The sequence below is a fragment of the Scleropages formosus genome, chromosome 1, assembly GCF_900964775.1.
Source record: "Scleropages formosus chromosome 1, fSclFor1.1, whole genome shotgun sequence".
In the NCBI taxonomy this organism is placed as follows: domain Eukaryota; kingdom Metazoa; phylum Chordata; class Actinopteri; order Osteoglossiformes; family Osteoglossidae; genus Scleropages; species Scleropages formosus.
In genome coordinates, this window is record NC_041806.1 from 15,510,885 (window position 1) to 15,523,036 (window position 12,152).

Below are 12,152 nucleotides of genomic sequence, written 5' to 3' on the forward strand. Positions count from 1 at the left end.
AGATAGAGGAGCATCACGCCGTTATTCTTCACTGCAGCAAGAACATATCTGATGTATTCAAACGTGGCGGTGCTGAATTTTCTCACAGGGAAATCGGATTCGATGCCAGGAAGGTTTACTTATTTATAGGAACGAGTTCCAAAAATTCCTTCCTCAGCAGAGAGCCACACAATTACAGGAAATTCTGTTGCATCCAAGTTATTCTTCTTTCAATGATCTGTTTTTCTGTCTGGCCGTAATGGAGGGGGTAGGGGGTGGAGGGGTTCTAGGCCTTTGTTCCCTTTCCTCACTTCTCTGGCCAAACTCACAGAGCCAGCAGCCTTGGAGAGCTTTGTTCGGCCTGAAAACGAAATAGGCTTAGACATGCTGTGGGGGGGGGGGGCGACCTGCAAACTCAGCCTGAGAGTTTCACTCACAAATCCATCCCAGCATCAGTAGCGATGACTGATGAGCGATGAACGATGAGCTGGCATGGCCCTCAACGCTGGGAGCCTAGTGCATAAGCTGCAGGACTGGTTACCAAGGCAACCGCCAGGCCTTCGCAGAAAGCCGTTACCCGGGGACTCTTTCTAGCAAATGTGGACCAAAAAGAGAGCTGTCCTCTAGAGCGGACATCCTGAGTCATCAGTGTCATGAGCAACTGCAGTCTCACAAGACACCTACAATATCACTCATTGAGGACGATGACTATTATTTTTTACAGTGCACTTCTATCCCTTAACCGCGCTCTGGTTGCACTGGGGGTGGAGAAGAGGATTTCTCTCCCCCACAGTTGTGCGAGGACACAGTGCTGTCATGACTGTCTGTGGTCCCGGATGCGGGGCAGCAAAACGGCACGTCCCAGAGCAACGCAGGACAGCTCTCGACCCGGCAGGGGCAGCGAACCAATCAGAACTTTCAGTTTTGCATGTCACAGCGGGCAGCCAAACCCCTCAAACCGAAGGCGTCACATTGCTGCCAGCAGATCAGCAACGGCCCAGCAGCCTCTCTGCATTTGGACCAAGACCAGGCTGTAGAACTACAGGGCTCCATGGAAATCGAGTCACATGGCGACTGAGCGGGAGATGTCTCCAGAACGGCTAAGGTCCTCTTACAAAGTGACGATGTGGCACCCTCGGCCTTCCTGGTTAACGGCTGTCAAGATGAAGTTTAGAGAGCCTTGACCGCTCCCTATGAGCTGCAGCTATGGAGGTTCGGCAACAATAGGTCTCGAGTCCAAGAAGAAGATCAGAACAAACTATAAACTAGATCACATGTCATTAACCACATTTTCCTGATTCAGTATTATACTGAGAATCTGAGACACAATTTATAGTGTCACACTGTAAACCCCTCAGTCTCATTTCTGACAAATCAGATGCTGCGTCTGTCCATTTTCCCTTTTTACTTTAGTATTTTCCACCACAGCCTGTATTAAACTACTTACACTTACTTATTTATATAAAAGTGTAAAGGTTCTACAGCAGGAGGAGGGATTCCAGCCTGTAATCCCTGGTCCAAAGGCTGCAGCACTAACCACTCCACCATCTACTTTCCCCGTGAGGAACTCACACACTCACACACACACACACACCATCTGAAACCACTTGTCCCATAACTGGGTCACGGGAAGCCGGAGCCTAACCCGGCAACACAGGGCGCAAGGCTGGAGGGGGGAGGGGACACACCCAGGACGGGACGCCAGTCCATCGCAAGGCACCCCAAGAAGGACTGGAACCCCAGACGCACCGGAGGGCAGGACCCGGTCAAACCCACTGCACCCCCGCGCCCCCCCAATGAGGAACTACGGGATGTATATATTCCCTTATGGACTTACTCTGAATTACATACTTCTGCTTTCCTGCTCACTTAAGATGTATTCAAAAGAAGCAATTGTATAAATATTTAGAAATATGCTAATTTTTATTTACAATGTCCATAAAAATGTTAACATTCAGAGAGGGCAACAGCTGCTGGCACTGTGATATTAAATCAGTGCAGCTCAAACCTTAGAAAATATAAATGTAAAATGTGAACAGGTGTATTTTAGTTACAAAACATCTTAATGCAGTAAAGTGTGACTCCAGTGTTTTTTACTGGGTACCAACCGCAGGCTCAAGCAGTTGTTAAAAAAAAAACCTCTCCATGACTCAGGAATACTGAACATATCCTTATGAATATGACAAACTGAGATTCAAATTGTATTATGAATACGAGATACTAGATGGGTAACGAATACCCGTGTCAGATTTTCCACGAACACAGTGTGTGTGTTCCAGGAGATGGAGGGGGAGGATCAGGGGTGTGTTACAACAGGGAGCCCTCTTACACCCCTGGGTGCGTGGGGCCCCTGGCGCCTCTTGACCCGCGGCTGGTGTGTGTCCCAGAGAGTCTAGTTAAGGGACTCTTCCTCACCAGCTCTGGCCATTAAGTAGGGTAGCAGTCAGCGAAGAGGGCAGGGTTTTACCCAAAATACTCCGCTCCAGATAAGGTACCTACTGATATGGACCAAGGTCCCACACTAGAAATTCAGTACAGATATTTTGTTGGACTGGATAGAAGCATCTCTCACACACACACACACACACACACACAGAGTCTGAAACCGCTTGTCCCAAGCAGGGTTGCGGCGAACCAGAGCCTAACCCAGCAACACAGGGCAGAAGGCTGGAGGGGGAGGGGACACACCCAGGATGGGACGCCAGTCCGTCACAGGGCACCCCAAGCAGGACTTGAACCCCAGACCCAGCAGAGAGCAGGACCCGGTCAACCCCACTGCACCACCGCACCCCCTGATAGAAGCATCAGCAGTACAAAATGATAATAAGAGCACATATTATTCCTTTTATTGGAAGATAAAATATTCAACAATCTTTAATGCAGTTTAAAGAAATGTGAAAACTGAATAAAATGTGCATTTAAACTAAAGAGCACACAGTGGAAATAAATATGGAGTATATAAATCTGCCAAGATTCCAACCATGATGCTTCACCCCTCCAAAGGTCCATGAGCAGCAGTGTGGCAGGGAGGAGCTGGGTCTGCAAAAAGAGCTCATGCCAGGGTTCCCATTCATTTTAACAGGTCATTCAAATTCATTCCAACAATTTCTTCCCATCATTCACCCCTCTACAATACAAGAGCTCCATCCCTCATTTCATTCTCATTTACTCTCACCCTTCATTACCACACACACACACACACACACACACACACACACACACACACATTTTCAGAACTGCTCGTCCCATACGGGGTGACGGGGAATCGGAGCCTACCCGGTAACACAGTGCGTAAGGCCGGAGGGGGAGGGGACACACCCAGGACGGGACGCCAGTCCGTCGCAAGGCACCCCAAGCGGGACTCAAACCCCAGACCCCCCGGAGAGGAGGACTGTGGTCCAACCCACTGCGCCACCACACCCCCGTCCCTTCATTACCATTTACTCCAAATATTCAACCCCAGTAGCAGAAGAACAGCATTTCACCATTCCCATTCATTTTAACAGTTCATAACCATTAACTCAAACCATTCATTCCCATTATTCAATCCTCATAGTAAAAGAGCTACTGCCCATCATGCTCATTCTAACTATTAATTCCCAATGTTAAACAGTTACATCCAATTATTTTCATCATTCATTTCCACTAATTCCCCACCCTTGATCAGATTCATTCCAATTTACCCTTTTAGTAGAAGAGCTGCATCCCACTCTTCTCATTCATTTTAAAAATTCTTTGGAATTTATTTATTTCTGTCATACATTCCTCTATAATACAACAGCCACATCCCACCATTGCTGTGCATTACAAACATTCATTCCCATCCATTCAGCTCCATTCCCATTGAGCCAAATACAAAAACAGCCACATTTCAAAACCGATTTTCTTCTATTTCTAAGGCCATGTTTCACCATGACGAAAGAGAGTCCAAAATACACTCCATGTTCATTGTGATTCAAGCATACACTCCCGACTTCTACACTCTGCTAGGTGGTCAATCATTAGGAGACTATTGTGGTGTAAGACTTTTCTTCTGGACCATCCAGACATGCAGGCTGATTGTGGCACAGTTTGGCTCCTGGATGGAACCCTGTGTCAAGGACTCGCTCAGGTCACTGCGAGACCCTCCAGCTCACGGCTGACAGCCTTGGTGAGTCCAAGAGTCATCCGAGTCTCTGCAGCTCCACCCCTCGATTGGCCCCGAAGGGCCCCTGACGGCCCCTTATAGAATGAGTCTCTGGCCCAGGATCTTCCTGTTGATCTCAGCCAGGGCCACGGAGAACACAAAGGCCTTTTCGTCCGAGAGGTTTGCGTAGATGTCCACCTCCTTCTCCTGCTTCTCTGCATGAGGAGAAAAGAGGGGAGATGACGATGACGACAGTGATTCTGAGGTCAAAGCAAGGTAAATGCCAGAGTAACTGCACAGCTTTTTAGTACAACATCTGCCCCAGGACTCATGATTAATGCACTGGTCAGAGGAGAGACAGCTGCTCTGTAAATCATTCATCTCCACAACAGCGTGTGTATGTGGGAGTGTGTACCAGACTAAGGAAAAAGGTCATGAGGCTAAACAAAATCATGTGCATTTCAACTAACGTTAAAAATACTTTTTGTAAACATGACGCCATTGAATCATCTCAGATTCCTCCAAATGGATCATAAAATACAACGTTGGATGCATGAGGTCAGATTAAGGTCCCTGATATTACAGCAGTGTGGAGTGCTGCCTTCCAACTTTGAATTGTGTCATTGCCTCTGGGCTTAAATTTCTCCTCTATCCATTCATCCAAATTCCACCCATCTGTCCACACACAGCATTCCAGTCAATAACACAGACGATCAGGGTAGAACTTGAAATGTGACCTTCTCTGGGACACGGTACCCGTTAACCGAGGAGCAATTATGGGCCAAACACTTGTTATCAGTGATAGCAAATAAATGACATTCACAGAGTAATGAGTCTTTCTGGGACAAACCGTTCATCTTTAACACAACATTCCTTGAACAGTAATACAAACCATTAAAACATTTAAAAAAAAAAAAAAAATTTTTTAAAAGTCAGACATGCAGGTTTATCAGAATTTGAAGTGAAGAGCTGGCAACACATCAAGCTCGCCTATCTCACCTTTTTCCTCCTCCTGCTTTTTTAGAGTGACCGTTTTCGGGCGACCCCGCCCCCTGCGGATCTGTTCCGATTGGCTGTTAGAGCGGGATCGCCTCCGGTTCTCCATGTCATTGGTGGACTTGGAGTTTATCTTTTCCCGACGGATCCTTTCCGTTCTTCTCCTCTTAGCATCAAACTTATCTGTGGAAGCAACACCGGTACAAACAATTACTCCATCCTCATCTCTACATACTGGAAAAGTTCTCCAAATTCATTTGTGACACAAAATGCAACTGACCCGAAAAGGCACTGGCATGATCTGAGAGCAATTAAACTGACCAGAGCAAAACTGGTGGTTCCAATGCAAGCCCATTTGCGTTCGGGTATCGCTGTAACTAAGACCACCGGGTTTAATTTGTATTTTGACACTCAACACCCTTTAGGTCCCCTGAATGACAAGCCTTAGGACTGAATGAACACGCTGGCTCCTCAACTTATGAACACAACTGGGATCACACATCTGTTCGTAACTGGTTTTCTTCACTACTCCAAAGTCACAAATGTTAATAATACAGACATACCTTATGGGTTCAAGGACTAACCTCTATAAAAAAAGTCTCTGATATAGCTAAAATACTTTAAAAACAGTCTATTTTATTATCCTTGATCTACATTAAGACGAACTGAAAATTACTATAATTAAAAAGAGTCTCCACAGTGTCCAATTTAATACAGGTTGTTGACAGACTAATGCCATACACATATGCAATGTTCTCCTTCTTACTGATCACCAACACTCAGGAACACCGGACAAGAGCTGTAAACACCTTGGAATTCTTTTGAAATAATATTTTCAGTACTCTTTGCTGCCACCTATGGGCCCAGCAGGTAAACACAGGTCACGTGTGCAATGCCACAGAGGAAAAACTACAGAAAATACACACGGTACATAAATAAATGCAATTAAAAATAATGACTAGAAAACGTTCTTTCTTGAAAAAGTGATAAATTTGACCATCTAAAAACATGAGCCACCAGAAACCATGCATGCAACTGGCAAGATTTTCAATATTTTACAGAGCACATACTACTGCTTGGAATGGTCTAATCATTAAGGTTCTCATACATCTCTCATATGATCATTATTACGTTAAACAAAGGTGATTAAGCAGAGAAAAATATCTTGAAAGGATACTTTTCTACAGCAATATAAGTGTCATTCCTAGTGATGCTGGATGGGATCCCACTTTTGCAGCAACACTGGGACAAAATTGCCCTTGTGAAGCTTCATCTGGACAAGAAACTGGAATCACATGACGGTGCGTCTGCAGGCCGTATGCAAGAACGTCACGTTGAACTTCACTGACACTGTGTGGATGGATGAATGTAACAGAAATAGAGCCAGACCACCCTGTTCTGCAGACTAAACTGGGTCTGGGTAATTTCCACTTTGTTTTTTTTTTTTTTTTTTTTTTCTTTTTTTTTAAACATTGCAGTCATTGTTCATATTCTTATCCTAATAAACATTTATATTACATTCAAAAACATTTATCACATGCCATCAGTGTGCTTCCAGGCTGAAATATTTTTATTCAGTTCTAAAGCGCTTCAGGTCCTCAGATGTAAACTCAGAGCGGTGGGAAAGGCCTGTCTGACATTCCCAGCTCGGGAATGCTGTTTGGATCTGACTGCGTGTCATTAGAAGTCCTTCCTCTCGCTACCATTCCTTCTCAACAACACAGCGGGTTGTTTTAACCTTGTCGATGACTCGTTCTTGCCCGGAGGAATATCCCTTCCCATGATTAGTGATGGGACCAACCGTGTTCGTTCTTTCTGCACCATCTGCCCGTACGTAAAAGTGAAGTACTCCACTTCTCAAGCCATAATCATATTATCTATTTTATATCAGTGTATCAGATTCAGATTCCTTAACATGTATTTTAAGTCTGAGACAGGCTCCAAAAATGCACAACCACTTGCCAGGAAGTATTGAAAATGCTGTCGCTGTTGAAGTTCCTTGTCAAGGGGAGAGGGAAGAAAAATTAATAGAAACTGAAAAAAAAGACAAAGTCATATACGTGAGTATAAGACTGTGCTGAAATTACGAGTTACTGACAGTTATGAGCAAATCGCACCCATCAATCACTTATGAGTGGAAACTGATTCATAACTAAAACAGAAAGATTAAAAAATGCAAATATGCATCTAATGACAACTCAGATCATATCTTTGAGAGGGGGAAAAAGGAACAGCTAAATATGAGATGTCTGACATACTTGGAAAATTAGCCAAAGTATTTTCTGGCGGGGGGTGCAGTGGCGCAGTGGGTTTGGCCGGGGCCTGCTGTATGGTGGGTCTGGGGTTCGAGTCCTGCTTGGGGTGCCTTGCGGCGGACTGGCATCCCATCCGGGGTGTGTCCCCTCCCCCTTTGGCCTTGTGCCCTGTGTTGCCAGGTTAGGCTCTGGCTCACTGCGACCCCCCTTTAAGACAAGCGGTTGTAGACATTGCGTGTGCGGGCCCGCGCACATTTTCTTTCATGAAAGGAATTTAAAGTAGAGAGATAAAAATATTAATAGAAGAAAAAAAATCTTATTACAATATGGAAGACATTGTACTAAATAGGGACACATGAGTAATAAAACACAGATCCCAAAAGGAAAGATGGTGTTTAACATTCCACGCATGACTTTGGAAGACATAATTCTAGAACGACATGGGGGACGTGGGGGAGGGGCGTCTAAAAATACCGCAGATAAAGATAAATAATTTCAGGATGGCAGATCTGGTTGAACTCAGCTGAGCTCAAGGTGTAGAGAGTGGTATTATTATTATTATTACTACTATTACTACATTTTGTTGATGCCTTTGTTCAAGGTGACTGGGAGAGGTCAATAAAAGAAAAATGATAATGCGTTCTTGGCCTTGCAGCTGCGGATATCAACAATTACCATCTTTTCATATTAACTGGGTCTACATGATGTAACAGTTAATATAAAACCCAAATCAGATTCTTCATCACCATTCAACTCACTGTATAGTGAGGTTGAGGACTGAATTTAAAAAAAAATGCACTGGATGTATCTCTTGTACAACACATTAGTAAATTTAAACAGCTAGAGGAATAACTGTTTAAGAAGCAAGCAAAAAACAATTTCCTTCCTCACTGATATTAAGGTTTTATATTAATAACACTGGCACCATGGGAGAACAGCCTTTTCCTTGTGTTATTATCAGTAAGAATGACCTTCCTCGCTGCTCTCATTTGTGTGAACAGCGGAGGTCGACGGCTGGTGTTGTACCACTGTAAACCGCTCTCTGACAAGAAACTCACCTTGCAAACTGGAAAACTGAATCATATAAGCATTTCCCTAGATATTACACCAGTTCAGCGAGAGGCCACATGAGAAATACTCTTATGAGCTGTACTCCTCTGTGGACTGTTAGAATTGAGAACTCCATGGTCTGAAGTACAGAGACGGTTCCTGGTCTACGACACTAATGTGGTCCTAAAAACATGCTATGTATATTGAAACAAACCACAGCCAGGGCATTATCTCCATTAAAAAATAATGAAAAAACAGCATTTATGCAGTCAGCTTTTAAAGACAAGGGTTGACTAAAGAGAGGAAACATAAAAAGTGGGGCTGCACTGGGTAAATTCATAAGAGCAGACTGACGGGAAATGTGGCATGACTACATTTCATACGTATTACCATCACCCTTCTCATCTACTGTATTTGACAACTTTCAGTCTGTGTCCTCATATTTTACTGTTGTAATAACTAACAGTTACTGTATTGGGCCAAAAATCATAGGACACACAATAATAGAAAAGACAACAAATAGTAGGACACACACATTACTGGACTGTAAACTATATGTATCTCTCCTAAGCAAGTGCCCCTATTTCTGGAAAGCAAGTGGTTCAAGTTTTTCATGTTTCACATTTCAGGGTGTACTGTCACTTTAATTGAGTTTTGCTCTCCCACTTATGGGGTGCAGTGGCGCAGCGAGTTTGACCTGTGCCCACTCTCTGATGGGTCTAGGTGCCGAGTCCCGCTTAAGGTGCCTTGTGACGGCCTGGTGTCCCGCCCTGGGTACGTACCCTCACCCTCCACACGCACACTGTCTGAAACCCCTTGTCCCGAGCAGGGTCGCGGTGAACCGGAGCCTAACCCGGCAACACAGGGCGCAAGGCTGAGGGGGGGGGACATGACACCAGTGCGTTGAAAGCACCCCAAGCTGGACTCGAACCTCAGGCCCGCCAGAGAGCGGGACCCGGTCAAGCCCGCTGTGCCGCCATGCTCCCAGGACACGAATAAATATCTGCAGAACAATGCATAGTTGTACACCATATAGGGGGCTAATTGTATTTCTTAAGCAATATTACAAGTAACATAGGATATTTGAAATTAAATTTAATTAAAATTGTTCTACAGCAAAACAAGTCTCCTACACACTGAGTGGTGTTCTGAGAAGAAGGGAGTGTTTATTCTTACCTATTGCTGGAGACGGTCTCTCGGGCAGTTTTGCATTTAGAAGTTTTCTGCTAATGAACACGTAGCCACAGGGACAGGACTTGCAAGCAACTGGAATCTAAGTTTAAGAAAGTTGGAAAGATTACTTTACAAATCCTTTCGGCTGATGGCAACAAAATCAGAAATACATCACTCATTAAAGGGAAAGTGCAGTACAATTTGAACTTAACCCCTCAGTAGTGTCAGTGTTTACACTCTCTAATGTAGTATCGGTGTTGAAATGTAACCTCTCTAATGTAGTGTCAGTGTTGAAATGTGCCAGCTGTAAAGAGTCAATAATACGTGACATTGTTTGTTTTTGTTTCACAGCGGATGAATGGCAAATAAGAGTCATTGTGTTTGAATCTTTGTTCAGGAAATCCTTCTCTAATAGGATGGGTTTTTTTTTTTTTTTTTTGTAATATGGAATTTTTATGTTACAACGTAGTAACTGCAGAATATCAGTAAATGTATCTAGTGTATTAAATCTGTAGGGTTTTTAAGTATATTTACATAACTGTTACATGAGGGGGGCTTTGCAGGGCATCTCCAGCCTGGGTTGCAGTAGATGGTGCCCGAATAACCAGGATTACAGTCGGTGGTACATAAATGGCCTGTGTTACAGCAGATGGTAATACTTGCACTCTTTGGAACACGTTCGATGCTCTCGCTGTCCCACACAAGCATTTATTCCTCTACGAAATCTGAAGGATGATGTTGTGTGACCTCTATATAGAGAGGTTACATTTAAACACTGATACTAGTCTCAGTGTTGAAATGTGACCTTTCTAAAGTGTCAGTGTTTACAGTGTAACCTCTAATGGAGAGGTTACATTTCAACATTTCTACATTGTAGTATCAGTGTTTAAATGTAACCTCTTTAATGTAGTGTTACTGTTGAAAAGTAACCTCTCTACATAAACACTGGTATCAGTGTTTAAATGTAATAGTATCAGTGCTGAAATGTCACCTCTCTAATGTTACTGTTGAAATGTAACCTCTATTAGAGGTTACACTGTAAACACTGACACTACATTTGAGAGGTTACATTTCAACACTGACACTACAGAGTGTAAACACTGAGAGGTTACATTTTAACACTGACACACTTTTAGGACATGTTACAGCTGATGCACTGGTATTATGGAGGTTGATACTATTAAGGTTACACTGACTGACATTTTGGATTTTATGTAACACAATCACTGCTGCTGCTCCACACAGAGAGGAACCCAATGACAAATAACATATATAGTGTATAAAACGGTTGCATTTTCAGAAGTGATCGGATGTTAACTAGACCCCGTCTGGATGAATATCACTTTTCTGAAATATGAGTAGGTCTGTCAGGCTGTGAATCTGTCTGTGGATCTCGCTGATCAATCAACCCCACCTTCTCGTTTTGTGTCCCATGGTGGTTTCGGAAGCAAACACACACAGTCTCACCTGTTGATCGCATTCCGGGCACGATTTGGTGGCCATCTTCACTTTCTTGGCTTTATTTCCAGACATCCTATTTCTTATTAGTACAAATATTACGAATATTTTATTTTTCCTTTTTCCGACGTTCTGCAACGGAACGGGTGTCTCGGCCGAAGCTCAGCGAGTCGCCTCCGTGTATGTGTCACATACACTGACACAGACCACCCCCCTGGACGCTGACCATGCGCGCTCCACACGCTCGCACCCCGAGCCTGGCTATTTCACGCTTAGGAGGTGCGCATGCGTAGTGTCTCGCCGCGCATAGAGCATTTACGCGAATTATGCTTCTCATTCAGTCTCGGCGTTCCTCGTTCCTGCGCATGCGCGCTTCGGGCTCCTCTCGGTCACGTGACGTGGAAGCGTAACGAATCCGCGCAGTAAGGGTAGGACCATAATATTTATGTCATATTTATAATTGAAAACGTTTGTGAAATGGAATTCCAGTCTAAAATATATGAAAAAAGCGCATGGTATTCTAAGTACAAAAACTTGGTTAATTTTATATTCATACTATTTGCTGAAAAATGGGAATTTTTTATAGACACTAAGCCTAAGGCACTTTTTGATTACATAAGATATGACGTATAAATTTCGAGAGTGATATGATGCTTTGTTACTGAAAACCTTGAAGTGACCCCACCATGGCCAACCCCACACTTTCAACTTTTTGTAATACTGACTTCATAAGTAAAAAAGTAATACTGAATTTATAATGACAAAAATAATGAAAATATTCAATATTGTTTTACTATCAAAAACATACATTGAGCAGCCAGTTGATTTCATAGAAGATAAAATCTTAAAAGAGTCAGGCAAAAAATGGAGTGGGCTTTACCTTTTATGTAGCTGACACTTTTCTTACAGCAAATTGTAGTTTTTTTACCTGTTTATACAGCTAGGCAATTTTACTGGAACATTTTAGGGTAAGTACCAAGGGCACTGCAGGTGAGATTCAGACCTGTGAGTTTTGGATTCCAAAGGCAGCAGCTCTAACCACTACACTGCCAGGTGCAGTGGCTCATCTAACTGCTCTTTATGACATGATGCTTATTACAATTGCAATTTATATG

At 43.5% G+C, this 12,152-nt stretch overlaps 1 protein-coding gene across 1 annotated transcript; it reads right to left on the reverse strand.

The window, feature by feature from the left end:
• Positions 1-3,819: 3,819 nt before the first annotated feature.
• c1h16orf87 (chromosome 1 C16orf87 homolog) lies at positions 3,820-11,366 on the reverse strand. The gene is made up of 4 exons (XM_018758128.2): positions 11,047-11,366; positions 9,583-9,679; positions 5,105-5,284; positions 3,820-4,320 (listed from the first exon to the last, which is right to left on the reverse strand). Exons 1-4 carry the CDS (start codon positions 11,110-11,112, stop codon positions 4,202-4,204), a joined length of 462 nt encoding a protein of 153 aa, XP_018613644.1. The 5' UTR covers positions 11,113-11,366; the 3' UTR covers positions 3,820-4,201.
• Positions 11,367-12,152: the final 786 nt, after the last annotated feature.